General features: G+C 54.5%; 1 protein-coding gene and 1 long non-coding RNA gene across 2 annotated transcripts in view; one reads left to right on the plus strand and one right to left on the minus strand.

The window, feature by feature from the left end:
* Positions 1-695, plus strand: part of LOC105086726 (uncharacterized) — a 49395-nt gene extending 48700 nt beyond the window's left edge. The window contains exon 6 of the long non-coding RNA XR_836949.3: positions 443-695. This is a non-coding gene — a long non-coding RNA (uncharacterized LOC105086726). The remainder of the gene's footprint in view (positions 1-442) is intronic.
* Positions 696-6122: 5427 nt separating this feature from the next.
* The window catches only part of KCNK5 (potassium two pore domain channel subfamily K member 5), a 36496-nt gene continuing 24198 nt past the window's right edge, over positions 6123-18420 (minus strand). Inside the window, exons 2-5 of the mRNA XM_010977288.3 lie at positions 12611-12722; positions 11437-11603; positions 10982-11150; positions 6123-8872 (exon numbers count right to left, since the gene is read on the minus strand). Coding sequence (XP_010975590.1) covers positions 8004-8872; positions 10982-11150; positions 11437-11603; positions 12611-12722 — 1317 coding nt within the window. The 3' untranslated portion in view covers positions 6123-8003. The remainder of the gene's footprint in view (positions 8873-10981; positions 11151-11436; positions 11604-12610; positions 12723-18420) is intronic.

The raw sequence follows: 18420 nt of genomic DNA on the forward strand, positions 1-18420 counted from the left end.
TCTCTAGTGTTTGCTCATTTTTGTGGTGTAAATACTCCCACTAGGGCTATTTTAAGCTACAATGTGATGTCACAAAAGTGAAGTTGGGAAGAGAAACGCAGTGGCATGATATTTCCACCATGTACCTCCAACAGATGTCAATAACCTCAAAAGCATGAACAGTGGCACGTAAAGTAACTAGGAAGTGATGTTTGGAGTATTCATTACCTTTGCTCTGAAAACAATGTAACTGTATGGTCATATAATTTAATTTTTAATGCAGCCAGCTTGTAAAATGTCTGAAACTTTAACCAGTGGCTCTCATGAGCTGGCATGAACAGGGTCAGAACCTTTCCCCTGAAGTGAACCACTGGGGGTGGGAATGTGAGCAGATAGAGAGATAGAAAGAGGGCCTGACCGCCTGGTTGGTAATTGCTTGTTCCTCCTTTCCCTTCCTCCTCAGTCACCAACATCAGGTGTTCCAGGCAGCCTACGAGAGACTCAGCAAAGACAGGTAATTTGAATTGAATGGATCGTGATGTCAACACCCCAGACGGAGCAGCTCAGCTGGCCAGAGCTGCAGGTGAAGGAATCTAAGAACGAGGAGGAAGTTTAACATAACTGCAGGTAAACACAAATTTCAATGCAGAATGAAAACACAGGCAAGGATGGATTGGCAGGAGATGCCAGAAACCCAGATCAGACTGGCCCTCTGAGAGCTCCAGCCAGGCATTTCCAGAACCTGGTTATTTCTGGGCTTTACCCTAGACCTGCTGAATCAGGATCTCTTGAGAAAGAGCTCAGGAATCCCCTGGTGACTCCTGCATAGTCACCGCAGGGCTGGATGTACTGACTGGTTCACCTCACTGGTCCTGCAGAGGAGAGTTAGCTGGGAGTTGCAGCCAGGGCGCCCTGGCTGGGCCCCTGGTCCTGGAGCAGGACAGCCCTGCTCCCTTAGGCTTCTGTGGTGTTACTAGCATAGGCCCCGGGTTCTCAGGTTTGAACCTAGGCTCCGCTTCTAGCTGTGTGACTTCGGGCAAGTTACATAACCACTCTGTGCCTCAGATTCCAAAAGGGGATAATAATACTACTCCAGTTTGGTGGGGATTAAATAAGGTCTGCGATCGCGGGCATGACATAGCCTGCAGGCAGCATGCGGCAAGGATCCCATAAACGGCAGAGATGGCTGCGTAGGGCACACGGCTGGATGGTAGCAGACCCCAGCCTCCCAGTGCTGTTCAAACACAGCAGAGAGGACTAGAGAGCCCAAAGTAGAAGGAACTTTGACGTCTTGAAGCAGGCAAACAAACGAACAAACAAAAAAAATCTCTGATCTTTGAGGAAAGGAGTTCTGGTAAGGCGTTGGAAGGCCTGATGGCCTGTGGCCTCAATCTGCCCCTTCAAAGGGGTTTAGTCTCAGGGCAGTAGGTGCTGTTGGGCCCCATGTCCCAAGCCCTCGGGCAGCTTCAGATGTCAGTGTGGCTGCAGTGGACAGTCCCGTGCATCCTGCCCAAGCCCCTCTTCAGAGTACCTTACTGCCTCGCTGATTTTCTGCCCCCGATCTTTCTCTGGAATCTAGTGGAAGGTCACTTAGCTTAGGGTAAGCCCAGCCAGTGTTCCCATGAGCTGTTGCTGTGTAACCATCCACTCCAAAACTTAGAGGCTTAGAACAACACCAACCATTTATTGGCTCACAGTTCTGCGATCTGGGGGGTAGCTGGGCTCTTCACATAGCCTCAGCTGGGGCTGGAGCTCCCGAGACAACTCCTTGGCTGGGCAGATTCCCTCCGTAGCGTGGGGCTCCGGGGACGTGGATTTCTTACCTTGCAGCAAGGTTCTCCAAGAGCATAAAATGGGAAGCTGCCAGGCCTCTTAACACATGGCTTCAGAAATCACAGAAGCTTACTTCCACAGTATTCTGTTGATCTAAACAGTCCCAGGGCCAGCAGCCCACGTGCAGGGGGAATAGACTCCCTGGATTGCTCGGGGAGAGGCAAGGTCACTTTGCCAAGGAGTCTGTGGGATGGGAGTGTTGTCACGGCCATCTTTGGACGATACAGTCCACCACATCCAGCCTGTATGGGAGGTGGGTGGGGATTTGTGTCCCTGGGGCCATCCTTCACCACCGAGGGGGAAATTGGTGGACAGATGCAGGTTTCCTGCCTCTCTGAGGTGTATTCAACAGGCTCTTCGGGGGGTACCAGCAAGATTGAGCCCCAGTTGCCCACAATGGAACTAGCTCACTGGTTCTCCCTTAATTACCACATGCTCTGTCCCCACCTGTATTTTCCTCTCCCTTTCTGCTGCTTCCTCCAATCATCTCCCAGTTCTGGGCTTTGGCCTTGCTCTCCTAGGAAACCAAACCCAAACACTCAGTTTCCTCATTTGGAAAAAAACCCTTAAATCGGGCAATAAAATATTGCACGTGGTTCCCAGGTAGTTGAGTAATCCCACAAGAATGGATGTGAAAGGGCTTTGTAAACTGGGCTGCCCAGAACCGAGGTGAGGGGTCACTGTAAGCACAGGTAGTCCCCAGGGAAGCACAGGGACTTGGGGGCTGCTGAGGGGGTGTGCCTGGCCCCACCCCACCCCGCTATCATGAGGGAGTGGTGACCAGAAGGGACGCTGCTGCTCTGGGAACAATGAGAGGTGAGGACAGAAAGGTGTCGGGAAAGGGGAAAGAGGATTTAGACAGGGGATTCCTGGAGTGCAAAGTAAGGAGCACTGTGTCCCTGACCTGCCTCCCAGATTCAGATGACTGGGCACAATTAGGTGACTCACCAGGCCAATGCAGCCTGGGACAAGGCCCCTCAAGATCATCCGCCCAGCTTTGCAGGGACTTGCCCTCGTGGAATAAGCCCGCCTCCTAATTTGGCCTCTGCCTGGGGAAGAGAGGGACTGAATTACAATGGGAGGGAACAGGACTCTGGTTTGCTCGCCCTCCAGTCAATAATCACTGAAAAGCGGGCCCTTCTCCACGCTGGCCTGGGCCCCCTGGTGTGGATCCAAGGTGAACAAGCCACTGCCTGCTCTCCTGGAGGCTCCAGACCAGGAGACAGGCAACTTGAACAGCGTGGAAGCAGCCAGCTGGCTGAGGGAGGGGCTCCCAGCCCAGGGGAGGGACATCTGACCCAAATCCAGGAGGGGGGCCAGTAACTATGGAACTCTTCCAGGAGAAGCTGATGTCTATCTTTAATCCCACCAGGTCTTAGCGGGGAGGGTATTGCTCAAGTGGTAGAGTGCGTGCATAGCATGCAGGTCCTGGGTTCAATCCCCAGTACCTCCTCCAGAAATACATAAATAAACCTAATTACCTCCCCCCACCAAAAAAAAAAAAAAATCTCACCAGGTCTTGAGACTAGCCGGAAGAGAGGAAGGGCATCCCGAGCAGAGGAAACGGCATGGGCAAAGATGGGGTGGCCTGGCTCATTTAGGAAGCTTCGCTGTGTCTGGAGCCCAGAGAGGTGGGGGGAGGGGTGGCAGATGAGGCTGGAGAGAGGCTACACCAGGAGGAGCAGTGTGAGCCCTGGGAGGAGTTTAAAGCAGGAGATAAAGGGGGTCACATCTGAGTCTGGGCTTCAGCCTACTGCTTGCAGTGATGGCCAGGTGGAAGGAGACCAGCTAAGGGGAGCTCGTTCATTCATTCATTCATTCAACAGACAAGGGCTCCGTGGAGCCCTGCCAGGTGCCAGGCCCTGTGCTGTTGTGGGGATCCAGGGGAGGGGCTGTGGTGCCCTGGCTGGTAGCCAGGGTGGAGAGAAGGGGCAGAGATTTGGGGAGGCGCTCTCACGTTAGTTACACACATCCTGGCAGTTCACAAACCAGCATCTGGATCCTGGATCAGTTGTGCATGGATTTGGAAATTGGGGACTTGCTATTTCAGGGGTGGACAGCTGACTGGCAGGGCTGAGTCCGTCCAAGCCTCAGGGGCCCCCACAGAGGGGCGGCCATTCCTGGGGACCCCCACCCAGAGCAGTGCAGCCCAGCCTGCTGCCTTCCTCCCGTTGCCTCTGCCTCATGTTTCGATGATGAGGATAACCTTTCCAGTTAGGGAGTGAGACCCAAACATCCCAGTTTCTTTTAATCAGCCCTGGCACAGAGGAGGCAGAGGCCCAGCTGGGACCCAGAGTTCGTGCTTATTTTCTATTTCTTTTTTGTTGTTGTTGAAGTGTAGTCAGTCTACAATGTTGTGTCAATTTCTGGCATGCAGCATAATGTTTCAGTCATATAGGAACATATATATATATATATATATATTCATTTTCATATTATTTTTCGCCAGGAGCTACTGCAAGATATTGAATATAGTTCTCTGTGCTGTACAGTATGAACTTGTTGTTTATCAGATTTTGTGAGAATCCTTCTGTACTGCGAAGCAAGTTACCCTGCCAGAGTTCAGTAGGTGTTCTGTGTGATTTAATGGGTTTGTAGATGTAATTCTTGGTGTATTTGTGGGAGGGCAAGCTGTGAGTCTCTCTACTCAGCCATCTTGGCTCAGCCCCCTTATTTTCTATTCTTGTGCTCCTCTGCCCCTCAGACTGCAGACTCTGAGTGTAGGAACTGTCTCCTCCATCAGACTGGCTTTTCTCAGGATGTGTCCCCCATCAGACTAGGAACTTCTGGAGGGTAGAATGAGGGATGGAAATGTGAGTCAGGGAAGCTGTTTTGCTGTTATTTAATACCTGTTTGAATTTGTGAAAATCCTGTATTTGCCTCAAGTCTCTTCATCTGTAAAGTGGGGTTAATAGTAACATTATCTGTTGTGAGGATTGAAAGACGTAAGCTAGGAGAGACAAAATTAAAAGAGCCTTGGGGATATGGACAGGACATAAATACTGAGCAGACCATGAAAAACAGAAATGAGAGCAAGCTGTAGGCGCCACCAATGGGACTTTGGTCCATTTTACACGCTGTAGTTTTCCAAGGGCCTGGGACAGAGCCTGGTCCACAGTGGGTGCTCAGTGAACATCAGCTGAAGGAATAAATGGGGAGACTGAATGGCGACAGTGGAGAGCAGGTGCCAGTTCACTGCTAGGGCAGGAAGGCTTCTAGGAGGTAGCTGGGAAGGACGTGGGGCTGGAGGGCTGTGGGGAGCAGCCCGCCTGAGTGGGTGTGTCCACCTCAGAAGTCATGGAACTCTGAGGTTCAACAGTGCAACCCCCGCAGGTCTCTCTGACCCGGCTCAACAGCAGGGATTCCCTGCCAGGGCCCTCTCCCTGGACTTCCAAACCACCTCCTCTACCTGCCATCCCCCAAGAGCTCACGGGCACAGTGAGTGATGGGCAGTGACATTGACATGAGGGCTCACCATGCCCCTCTCTATGGCACCCCTTCCTCTGCTCCAGCTGCTGTCCCACCCTTCCCTTTCCAGAACTTTCACTCCAAAGCTCCTGACTCATCTCAACCACAGTGGCCCAGGACCAAAGCTCCTCTACCCCGGGCCTCTGGGTGGTGCCTTGTCATCCAGGAGCGCAGCCCCAAGACGCTGTGCGTCGGAAAGTCATGCCCTCCCAGCCGTCACAGGGGGCCAAGTGCCCTGGGCCACCCAGAGCTCTGAGCCATGCCTGTCAGAGGGCTTTGTGAGATAGTCAAGTGCTAAACAAAGATAGTGAATGGAATGGGCTACCTGGGGAGCTGGAAGGGGCCAGAGTAAAACCAGAAGCTTGGACCAGTGTGTGCGGGGATGTTTTAGCAAAGCAAGGGATGGGACCAAGTCATTACAGAATCAGTTAGTATTTTAATCAGTTAGTGATCCCTTGTAAACACAGCCACACCCTCATGAAAAATACGCTTCATTTCTGAAATCACAGAACTTTACTTTTTCCCTCGTGGACTCAAAATTTGAACCAATGTCCTGTGTGGTATGGGAAGGGGACCCTGACACTGCCATGGAAGAGGTTAATCTCAAAGTGTGGCGACCATGAAGCCTGACAAATCCTCCCCTTAAAGGGAGGCCCTTAAAGGACCCGCCATGACCACATCTTTAGTAGCCTGCCCCTTCTCCACCTCACCTCTTTCATTTTTTTCTCCCTTCCAGACCACTCCATTCTCCCCTTGACCCTCAGGCCATCCTCAGATCCTCCCAGACTGCCCCCTCCCCACCTTATCTCCCTCCCTTCACTTCCAGCACACATCAGACTGGCTTGTCTATCTCATGTTTTATTGTAAAAAATGTGAAAATAAATTACATTTGGCATCATTGCCAGTATGTACATACAGTGTTTGTGATTCCAGGACAGCCAGACACACCCCAGCCAGGTGGGATGAGGAAACTAAGACGAGCTCCTTAAAATATTTCACAGAAAAACAGAAGGCCAGTCCTTCCCAGCCCACTGCCGGACCTGCAGACCCCTGGGTCACAGGATGAGCAGAGGTATGGATACCCGCGCCCATCACCATCTTCACTGCTGGGGGTGGGTGGGGTTCTGGCCTTCTTTGGCCCCACAGTACTGAGGAGGGGGCTGACAGGCAGAGAGGTGTTTGGGTCGAGGTGGTCGCTCACCTGCCCAGCATCCAGTAGCCTGCAACGGAGGCCCCTCCTGGACTGTGCTTGCCTGCTGATCCGTGCCCCCTGCCCCTCTCTGACACGGTGACCTTGGCCGAGGTCACCGAGAAAGGCCCAGCTGGGCTGGGGGGCGGGTAGGAGAGTGGACACGAGACATCCCGATCCTTGGGACACTGCTCTTTTCACCTGTCCTCCCCTGCAGCTCTGAAGCTAACAGCAGACGCCGGGTCTATTAAAAACAGCAGTTCACTTGAAAAAGAACAAGACAAAACATGCAGGGCAGAGTGGGCCGGCCCTGGGCTGCACACCACGGAGAACCCAAGAACCCTGCCTGCCCCTCACCAGAAACGGTCTGTGTACAGTTTCACATTATCTTTTGCTCCCCCCATGGCAAATCCTTTCCTTTCTTAGACAGAGACAGACAGACAGACAGACAGACAGACACACACACACACACAAACGAACAGCAGCAAACAAGAGGGAGGAGCATGATTCACATATTTGGCCAGTCCCTGCTTGTGAGCCAAGAGAGAGCTGGGGAGTGGTGAGGTCCTTATTCTGGGCCCAGGGAGCGAGAAGACAGCGGGCCGGGAGGGGAGGCTGAATGAGCTGGAGCTGATCCCACTCCTGCAGCCCCCCAGCTGCCAGCTCCAGGAACCCCAGCCTCCATGGCCCCGGCCTGCCAGCCTCTCTCCCACCACTTCCTGGGAGGCAGAAAGGCACCTGCCATTGCTTGGCCAAAAGGTGTCTGGGACAGGGAACCGGGCTCTGGGCTGGGCTCCACCCCAGTGAGTCCACAGGAAGGACTGGGACCCTGGACCACACATGGAAATTGCTTGGGGTCCCTCATATCAGGAGTGTTTCAGCACCTGCCCATCAGCTCCCCTCCCCTCCCCCTTGATGGCCTCTTCCCTACTGAGGTTTGCAGTAGGGGTGACAGGCAGATGAGGTGGGACTGGGAGATGGTTAAATTCATGCCCCAGGAGGACCCTGCAACTGCTGAGGCACTGATGTGCCCAGCACCTCACATCACCACTGTCCTTGGGGTCTTATATCGCCTCCACCTTCTCTCCAAAATGCTGCCTTCAGTGCCAGGCACACGGAAGGACTGCATTAATACTGGTGAACACAAATGACTGAAGTCCCTCAGCCTCAGAGAACCGTGTGACATTCTTAACCGAATGACAGGGTGGAGACCCGCACAGGTGCAGGCCTCCCCGGGATCAGTCCTGCCAACCCATGTGTGTCTTTGAACCATCAGATACACCAGCCATGCTCAGGACAGACGCCCCCAACTGCCAGGATGCCCGTTCACAGCTGGAGAACAGAGCCCTGTCCTGGGCGCGCCATGTCTGACTGGTAGCGTCTAGCTGCAGGGGATGGAGGTGAGGAAGGCCCCTGGCCCCCCACTCCCAGTTCCAGGGCTGCCCCCCACCAGGGGCCAGGCATCCCAGCCACAGCAGGACGCCCAGGTTGAGAACAGAAGCCATCGAAGGTGGGGTGGGGAGCCGGGCCTGCCTCATGTGCCTTTGGGGCAGTTTGCCTTATTGTACTCGTTCATGAGCTGTTCATAAGGCACGGAGAGCTCCGACTCGGTGCTGGTGGTGAAGGTGGACTCGTCCGACGAGGGGAACTCGCCCAGGTTCAGGGGTGCCTCGGCCGTGGCCCCCTCCTGGGGCCTCTCCTCCCCAGCCAGGTTGTCCTCAAGCGAGGACTTGGACGTCTCCTCGTCTGAGACGCCAGCCTCCTCGTTCACAAAGGTGATGTTGGTGTCCTGGAAGATGAGCGGGTGGTAGTCCTGGGCATTCCACAGCTCGCCCTCCTCGCTGATGCGGTCCAGCTGGTTAATGAACACCTCAGAGGTGGGGGAGCCCTGCTCAGTGGGCCCCGCCTCGACCTCCTCATCAGGGGGCCGCGCCATGTGGCCTTTGCTCCTCAGTGTCTGGGACACCTCTTCCAAGCTGGGCACCCGGCTTTTGGAGTAGACCACTAGGGGGGCCAGGGAGGTGGGCAGGGCTGGCAGCCCACCCCCCCGGGGCCCCAGCCCCGGTCCCGGGACCCGCTCCCCACCCCCGCTGGTCTTCATCGCCTTCTTCCCGATCTGCTTGATGAGGTCATTGTAAGTCTCCTCCTTTTTGGACAAAAAGCTGAAGATGTTGACGTCCTTGGACCCCGCGCTCCCCGCCACCTGCAGGGCCTTCCTGGAGTGTGGGGAGCTCTCGAAGGACTCTTTCCGCCGCCGCCGCCGCTTCTTAATGGCCTTGTGCACCTCCACAAACATGCTCACCTTCCAGTTGACGAAGAGGGACAGCCAGGCCAGCCCCAGGTAGATCCAAAGCTCCACGAAGTAGCGGTACAGAGCGTGGTAGTTGGCACTGGGGTTCACACCTGAGGGCAGGTCAGGAAGCCCAGGGGATCAGGAACAGGGGTCAGCGGGGACCCAGAAACACACAAAGGCCAAAGCTGTGTCGCCCGAGTGTGGGCACAGCACTGGAACACAAAGCAGCAACGGGGACGTACCAAGAAAGAAAGGAGGCCTATGCTAGAACCCGGACACCCCTTTATCCTGAAGGACCTTGGCTCTGTCACTCGTGTGCCTGTCCCAGACCCTCAACTGTCAAAGGTCAGGAGAGTGGCTGGTAACAGAGCCAGCACTCAGGCCAGGAATTAAGCCATAAGTATTGGCCTTTCAATTATTTACTGACCCCAACACCTGGCTGCTTTGTGTACCTCCGGGGTACAGATGTTACAGTTCAGTTAAATGAGGGGGCGGCTGGCATCCTCACTGCTGGGTCTCACTGATTTAATATAAATGAGGCAGGCGGTGGGGCTGAGGTGTCTGAGAGCACTGCTCCTGGCAAGAAATATCCTGGGCAGCCTTGATTCTCCTTCTGGTAACATCTGACCTGCCTCCTGACATCGTGTTCCTGCCTTCCTCCAGCTGGTTCCTCCCACGGTCTGGAGAGCTCTGCCCTCTGCTCGCCCCCTTCCTCCGCAGCCAGGCTTCTGACACCTGCTCCAGGGAGCCATCCTGGGTCACCCTGCACAGCTCTGGCCGCTCCCCTGCCCTCCAGGATCACTGCGATTTAACTTGACACTTCCAGTCCTGTTGACCTGTATTATTATGTATCCTGTGTCCCCCTTCCTGCCTAAGACTGGGAGCAACTTGGAAAAGGAACTGGAGGAAGGGGGCCACTTCCAGAATGGGGCTCCCTTAGGGCAAGGACTATACCTCCCTCATCAGATTGGAGGTTCCCCGAAGGCCATCCTGCTGTCAGTCTGTTCATAAGCAGGTTACCATGACAGTCAGGGTGCACACTCATCTGGCCCGGCCCTGCTGTTAACACTCATGAACAGCAACTCATTTGATGGTCCACCACCCTCGGAGGAAGGCACCATCACTTTTTTTTTTAAACCAATTTTACAGATGAGGAAACTGAGGCAGCACTTTGGTGTCTTCCTGGAGCTGAGAAAGTACGATTAAACATGCTTCTGTGCTTCTCCTACACAAAGGCTTCCCTTTAGCCTGCTCTAGGCCCCAGTGGCTGGACAATGGCAGGGTTGTGCCTCCGTCTAAATTTATCTCCCAGGACAGCAGGCTCAGATCGGCCAGGGTCAGTAAAGTGTTCAGGCCTCTCTTTCCTGCTCCTCCCACCCAGTTGGCTGCCCCATCCCAGTGTTCTGAGTCTGCACTTACATTGGAGCAGGAGGGGAGTGACCTGGCTCTGCCCCCTACGAAGGGGGAGGGGGAGAGAGCAGAGGTCCTGGAGCAGAGGTTGAGGTCAGCTGGGCAGGGCAGCAGGCATGAGAGAGCAAACACTGCGTCAATGCAACCAAACGAGGTGTTGAGAAGATTAAGAACCAAGACATTGTGCGGGCCACGGCACGGCACGTGAGTACAGACAAAAGGCCCAAGTGCATGAGTACAAAGGGCCCAAAGAATCTTATCACCCGCCTGGATTAAGTAGGGGAAGAGTGGGAGGGAGGAGCTTGGGAGCAGGCCTCTCCTGTCCTTAAGCTGCCTGTGGCAAGAGCAGTTTCGGGCCTCTGAGCCAAGCGTCCATGATGGCTCTCTCAGCGACTGTGAGTGATGGAAGGCAGGCACTGGGGACGTGGGGGTGGGTGCGGGCCTGGCTCGGCCCAGGGACTCTCGGGGCAACAGGCACAAACCCTGCAGGCAGAAGGCCTCGCCCCCAGCCCCCAGTGCACCTAAGCACTAAGCTCGGGAGACAGAGGAGAAGAGAGGAAGAGAGCGTATACCAAACATGAAGGAGGAGGAGGAAAAAGCCAAGTTCCAAGAAAGGAAAATAGACAACTTCTGCAATTGCTCTGTGCCTTGGCTTCCTCTTGCAACTGGCAGGGCTGGGTAAGGACCCTGCTGGGTGGAGTCCCAGAATCCTGAATGTCTAGCAGGGTCCCCAGTGAAGGTCAGCTGACCTAAAACAGCAGGAGAAGCAGAGGAAGAAAGGGTGGGCAGAGGCCAGGCGCAGGACTCACCGGCCACAAAGTCGCCGAAGCCGATGGTGGAGATGGTGATGAAGGAGTAGTAGAGGCCCTCGATGTAGTTCCACTCCTCCGTCACCATGAACACGAAGGGTGGGATCACCAGGTGGACCAGCACGCCCCACAAGATGAAGATGGCCGTGCACGTGATCTGCGCCTTGCGCTGCAGGGGTGGGTGGGGAGACCACGTCAGACGGTGGGGGAGACCAGGGGAACCCAGCAGGGGCACCCAGAGGGGAGGCTGGCCGGGCACCGAGACTGGAAGGAGGCTCAATGCATAGGGAGTGAGCGACGTTCCCAGCCTCGCCCAGGAGGGCAGGGCGCTCTGAAACGGGCTGCCTTCTCGCCCTCCGTTCTGACACCTCTGTCCAATTCCTGGATTCCTCCCACCCTCCCATCACCTGCCAGGGTTCCCCCTCTCTGCCCAGTACCTATGCTTAGAGACATACCAGGCTCACGCCTCTCTTGGTGAGGAACTGGCCCAGCCGCTTGGCACGTCCCCCGAAGAACTTGCCCAAGGCACTGATCCATGTCAGACAGAGCGGCACCCCAAAGAGCCCATAGAAGACACAGAAGAGGCGCCCAGCGGGGGTCTTGGGGGCCACGTTGCCATACCCTGAGGAGAAGAAGAGTGAGGCCAACAGGCCACGGCAGGGGTGATGGACCCAGACTTGGAGTGGCCCCTGCCTCACCACACACACTCACATGCACACAGACACCCAGCTTGAGAAGAGCCCATTCTCTGAGATCATTTGACATTGATCTAGTATCAACACAATAAATGAAATTTCCCTTGACCGCAGTATGATCATGATCATTAGTAGCAATTATGATGGTGTGGGCTATGTCCTCTATCAGACTGGGAGCTCCCTGAAGTGGACTAAGCCTCCACCGCTAGCAAGTTCTCCATGAGTCCACATGGAACCACTGTGCAACTTAGAAGGCCCAAGTCAGTGCTTGCTAAGTGCTAACTGATCTTGTGCAATGCTTACTTTGGGGATTGTGCCTCTGGGAGCCCAGCTGCCATACTGTGAGGTGCCCAAGCCACTGTGTTTTCATCCCCAGCTAAGCGCCCAGCCAACTGCCAGCATCAACTATCAAACATAGAAGAGGCCATCCTGGACGTCCAGCCAACTGGGCTTTTGGATGCCCACAACCCCAGCCACCCTGACGGCCACATTAGAGACCTTAAACAAGAACCAGCTGGCTGAACCCAGTCAACCCACACAATGGCGAATGACTATAAGTTGTGTTTTCAGCCACTAACTTCTGGGGTGGCTAGTTATGCGGCCATAGATAACCAGAATACAGACACCTGGGTTGGTGAGCAAGCACTGGCTGGGTTTGTGCAGTGAGCAACCTGTTCAGCTACCTGCACGGCTCTGGCTATCAAGCTGTGTTGTTTCTACTCCAAGAGCCCAGGTCAGGACTTCTGGAAAACAGTCTCCCAAGGACGGCCAGTTACCAAGGACTTACTAAATCCCCAAGGAAGTGTCAAAAGGACAGAGTGCAACTGGCCTGATTTTCATCTCAACAAGGCCATGTGACCAGAGCTGGACTCTTACAAGGTTCTGGGGAGCTAGGGCATGGAAGTGGGTGTGCTAAAGGTCCCAGAAGACTTACCGATGGTGGTGATGACCGTGGCTGCAAAAATCATGGCGTTGGGCCAGTTCCAGTTGTTGAAGGTCTGGTTCCCTGTGATGGCCACGCCCTGTCCTGCAGCATCAGATACTATCTAAAAGGAGACACAGTGAAGGTCAGACCTACAGATGCTTTCTAACCGGCAGCACCTTATGAGCCTCCTCATAAACATTCTTATTTAATCGTTACAATAACAATAACAAAGCTGCAGTTACTGTCTCTGATGTATAGGTGATGAAACATTTTATAGAGGATCAGAAGGATTAACTGATTGGCCCGAGGGCACACAGCTGATAAGAATATGAACCCCGGCAACCTGGCTCCAAAGTCCCTTCTCTTACTGAGCCAGTGCTTCTCAAACTTACTAGAATCACCTGGAGAGCTTATTAAATACAGCCTGCTGCCCACCCCAACCCCTCCAGAATTTGATTCAGTAGGTCTGGGAAGGATCAGAGAATGTGCATTTCTAATGAGTTTCCAGGTGACACTGATGTTATGGTCCAGGGACCACACTTTGAGAACCACTGCACTAGACTATTCTGCCTTTGAAAGAAGGCAGATGTGAAGGCACACACCCAGGAGGACCTCCATAGAGAAGTGTTCTACTGCACGGTTGGTGTAGGAGGGACCCCCACATGCCTTTCACTCTCAGCCAGGATGCCTGCTAAGGTCAGCTCAGTGAGCTCTTGCATCTGCCGTCCCAGGGCAGACACATCAGCTGGACTCCTTGCTCCCATGCCTGGGACTCTATCCTCTCCCTCTACAGGCTCCCCCTTCCCTCCCTTCTCTGGCACTCTTTCTCTCTGCCCTGGGCTGAGCAACTTCACGTCTGGGCCAGGACAGATCATCAGAAGGTGGTGTGTACTTCTCAGAGTGACTCAAAACCGTGTTGTTGGTCCCCACAGAGCTCCCAGCAACTGTGGGCAGCAGGTGAGAGGTTACCAAGGCGGCCCTGGGGAGGCCTTCCTTATCTGTTCCAGGAACACTGACAGCTGCCAAACCTGTTTGCACCTGGCCAGACCCTGCCTCTACCCTATCCTTTGGTGCTGCCTCTGTTCAACCCACCCACTAATGGCAGGGCCCAGACCTCAGAAGAAGGCTCCCAAGGAGGGACCAGAAGGGACTCTAAATCTGGGGTCCCCCTGCCCCCAAGGAGAGCCCAGGATGGGCCATCCAGCCCAGAAACCAGGAACTCAGCCAAATCCCCTCTAAATCTCAAGCCTAGGCCCAAGGAAAGACAGAGTGACGGATGGAAGCAGGAGGGAGAAGGAAAAAGCAGTTCTGAACTCCTTGTGGCCTGATTGAAGTTTGGTGGGAAAAGAGGGAAGGGGGGTTGCTGTGAAGGAATGTGCAGTTCGCAGCGGCAGCAGCAGGCCATGTAAACGGATCTGCAGACTCGACTGTCAAGAATTTTCCATGACCGTGCTCCTCTGACAGGCCGTCAGACCACACGGCTCACTGCCCCGCCTCCACCTGCCCTCAGAGCACGGCCGTCGAGCTGGCCAAAGCACCAGGACGTTCAGCTATGAAGAGGCCTACAGGTCTGCTGCTGAAGGTCCACCCCAAAGGTTTTCTACAACATGAAATTTATGTTCAAAGCAGGAGAATGAAAAGTCCCAGGGCCCCGGGTGTTAATGTTAAACAGATGGCAGGGAAAGCAGGCCTGCTCAGCTCCCTTTGGCCTCCGCCTTTGTTATTTCGGACATCCATCTTCGAGGGGGAAAGGGTAGAGAAGGGTCGTCAGGGTGTGTGGCCCCAGACGGAGGAATGATATGACCAGGGCACCACCCTGATCGTCCCTGTGGAATCTCGGGGGACAGAAAGATGTTGGAAGGCAGGTTGCCCTCCTTCTCCTACAAAGGGAGCTCAAACCTGAACTCTTGCTGACTCCCCTTTGGAGACAGCAGAATGTCTGGCGCATCCCAAGAGGAAGTGGAGGGCACTGAAAGCTACTAGCACAGGTTCACCAGAGCAAGTCATGCTCAGCGAAGTGCATCTCCCCCTCCAAAGAGGCTGCAAAGCCTTGAAGTTTGGTGGAATGCAGTCAATCTGGATAGCAGCAAGGAGGCCGAGCAGATGGGCTTAAAGATATTCACATGACCAGACAGAGAAACGTTGGGTGGAGCTTGGTCTGTAGAAAGACAAACAAACAACCCCAAGAAGTACTGATCACTATCCACCTGGCCTGAGGTCTCCATTATCATGCCAAAGCCTAGGCCTCATTTTAATGGATGCAGATGGATGACCAATCTGATCTGCACAGGATTTAAAATTGTGACAAGGCTGGGATGGGACAATAGCAAACACACTGCAATGGCAGTTTGGGACTCATCTGGACTGGAAAAATGGGCCCAAACTAACAAGATATGGCTAAGGTCTTTTACATTTTTCATGTCTTACACTTTGGGTCAGAAGAGATCGACCAGTACAGGGTCAAAGGGTAAAGTCCTTGGGTTTCAGCTGACCACAAAACAACAAATACTAGGGTTGCTGCCAAAAGAAAAGTAAATACAGTCTCAGTGTCAAAACCTTATCTGTTCAGGGCCGGGAGGCAAGGAGCTCATTGTCCTCTGCAGGTCGGCACACATGAGGCAGTGTGTTCACTCTGGGTGTCGGCTTCGTGATATTTAACCAGTGGGCCAAGATCCAAGAGGGGACCGGGTGGCTTTTTTGGTATCAAGCTACCTCTGAATGGACTGCCCTTGGCAGGCATCTGTTCCCGATAATGCAGTGTTTAGGCCCAAGGTGAACAGCACACATCAGGGCTGTGGAAGGTGAGAGTGGAACAGGGGTTCTCAACTAGGGTGGCAGCTCCCTCCGGAAGTGTTTTGAAATGCTCTCTTGATGGGGAGCCTCATAGTGCCGGGCACTGTTCCAGGCACCAGGGATAGAGCAGTGAAGTGACGAAATCCCTGTCCTCCCACACATCGACTCTGGTGGTTGATGGCGGTGCCGCTGGCATTAAGTGGGCGGGGACCAGAGAGGCGAAATGCTCTGCACTTCACAGGGCAGCCCCATCCGCCATGCCGCAATGCTCCCACCGACACACACTGGCTTGCCAAAGGCGATCTGTGACTTGTCGTGCACTGTCCTCTTGATCTCCATCATCTCTCTGTGGTCACGCAGAGAGAGACAGGCGAAGGGGGCATTCTGAAGAGCCCCAAGCCCCCCAGACCAGAAGCACCACTTGCCCTGACAGCAGTCCAGCGGCTGTAGTCGCGTCCTGTCGGGTCAGGAGACTGAGGCTGAGAGGTTAAGTGGGAGAACTGGGTTGGGTTCTAGACTGTTCCTTGCAAGTCAGCACAGTTCTCCACCTCCCTCCCTCCACTGCTTTCCTTGCCCCGGACGCCCCCAGGACCCTTCTCACTACCTATGGGTCCCAAACAGCTGGCCTGGGAATCGGCTTGGCTCCATCCCAGTGCTGGGGAGAGATGCAGGATTTCAGGGCCGCTGTAAGTCAGACATTTCTTGCCAGGGCTTTTGCACGTATCTTCTAACTGGCTCTTCATGCGATACTGGCAGAAGTCACTTGACAGATGAAGAAAGCTAGGCTTGGGGAGCAGAGGTCTGGAAGTGAATGAACTTGGGCTGCCTGCTCCCTGCTCCCACCCCATGTAGCTTGTGGCTCTGGTTAGGACGCCACATAGGTTACGGTCAGGTGCAGGGTCCCCCCAGTCGAGAAGGAGGTCTTCCAGAATAGAGGGGTAACCCAGGACTGAGGTCACCCTGGGTGAGGGGAACAGTCATGGAGAACCGTTAGACACAGCATCCTGTCTTCCCCCGGGGGTTAGGGAAACAGCTTTCTCGGGAGGAGGTGGCCCTGTTCACAGGGTTCTTTACCTTGGCTCCCCAATTCACACATGACAGTATTTTCACTTTCCACATAACCCTGGAGAGTGACGGGAGAGGGGGATCCCACACACAGCCCGGCTCTTGTTTGGGGACGGAACAGAGCTCCCCGCCTTTCACTCTCATAAAAAAGCAGCTGTGATTTACTGAGGGCTTACTATGCACCAGATGTGCTGAGCACTTTATATGCCTTCAGCTCATTTAATGCTGGGAAGACACCATAATTTTTTCCACTTTGCAAACAAGGATTTAAGGCTGAAAGGTTAAGTAAGTAGCCATAGGTCAGGACGTTAAGTGAGGACGCCAGGAGCGGGGCCCGGGCCCATCTGGGTCCTGGCAGCTATTACCCTACCCCTGCCCCACACAGGCTGCAGGAAGGAGGCCAGTTCACACCTCCACCCCCTTGCACCAGCTAGAAAAACAGTGCCCTAAAACCAGTCCATCCACTAGGACTCGAGCCTTCCAGGAGGCAACATTCATGCCCCTGCCTTGGCTTCAGGGGCTGCCCTGACCAGGGCGCCTCATCTCCAGGGGACCCGGGGTTTCCTGTGCAGAGACAGCTGCCAGGCCTCCCCTCCCTGGAGGTTCATCCCACCCAGTGGGCGGTTCCAGAGAGGGCACATCCAGGACCTGGTGCCCACCTGCAGACATGGGCAGTGGGGCTGAGGTCCAGCCTTGTCCTTCATCAGGTTGGGTGGGGCAAACCAGTCAGGGTGGTGGCCTTGCCTGGGGACTGCAGCTGAGTGGCACGCACAGGGCTACTCCCTGCCCTGCCTCCAGCTCCTGGGTCAGACCTCACACTTGGATCACAGAGCCCCTTCTTGCTACATAGGATGCGGCCTCAAGGATGCTCTGGGATGCCAGCCTTCACTGGACCCCTGGTGTGTTAGAGACATTCCTCGCCATCCCGGCTGCATCCACCCCTTACACATCCCACCTCCACTCACTTGGTCCCTCTGGTCTTGAAGGGAAACGAGGCCAATCGTGGAGTGTGCACGGTGCGAGGCAGCCTAGGAAAAACCTTTATCCTTCCTCACCTGACCTTCCCAGCCACCTTGAGAGTGGGTGGGGCATGGTTTATTGCTCCTCATGTCATAGCTGGTGGCAGCTCATATTTGGATAGGAGCTGACATTTGAGCATTTATTTTACAACAGGCACCCGTCAGAGCATTTAAATCGCTCAGCTTGTTGAGTCTTTACAACCTTGTAGTGTAGGTTCTATTAGCCCATTTACAGCTGAGGAAAATGAGGCACAGAGACTCATGAAGTAAACTGCTTGGCAGTGCTGGGGCCAGGGGGTGAACCCAGGTAGCCTGGCTCTTAACCCCTGTGCTGTCCATAGCTGGGGAGAGGTGGGCGCTGCAGGGTGGGCTTCTCAGCTACAGGAGTGAAGTCAGGTCTCTAGAACACAACTTCCCAGGCAAATGCAAGAAAAAGATTTGCAGGAATGCAGACTACCTGAGAAGGTAAGTTCCACAAGGGCTGGACGTTTATCTGCGGCATTCCCAGAGCCTAGATCACTGCCTGGCACATAGTAGGTGCTCAAAAAACATTTGTCACATAAGTGAGTAAATGAACTTGAATGAATGAGGGAATACTCTGACCTCGACTGACTCACCTTCTCACGTCCTTCCTTCAAGACCTTCCCGGCATTATTCTGCAGGTGGGTTTAACTTAAATTCATCAGCAACAAGGGGCGAGCCTTTATCCAGCAAGAGGGTGGGAGGCAGAGTCAGACCTCAGCAAGAGTGGAGCTGGCGAGGTCAGGGGTTGGATGCAGGGCTGCTGGAACCACCAGCATCCTACTGGTATGGGGAGGGAGGGGGTGGTCCACCAGGCTGAGATGAACAGAGGGCAGGGGGCTGAAAGTCCTAGGGGTTAGGGGCTGGGAAGGGGCGAGGTGAGGGAGGAAGGTGAAAGCCCCCTCATCCAAGAGTGCGTGG

The sequence above is a fragment of the Camelus dromedarius genome, chromosome 19 (assembly GCF_036321535.1).
Source record: "Camelus dromedarius isolate mCamDro1 chromosome 19, mCamDro1.pat, whole genome shotgun sequence".
NCBI lineage: Eukaryota > Metazoa > Chordata > Mammalia > Artiodactyla > Camelidae > Camelus > Camelus dromedarius.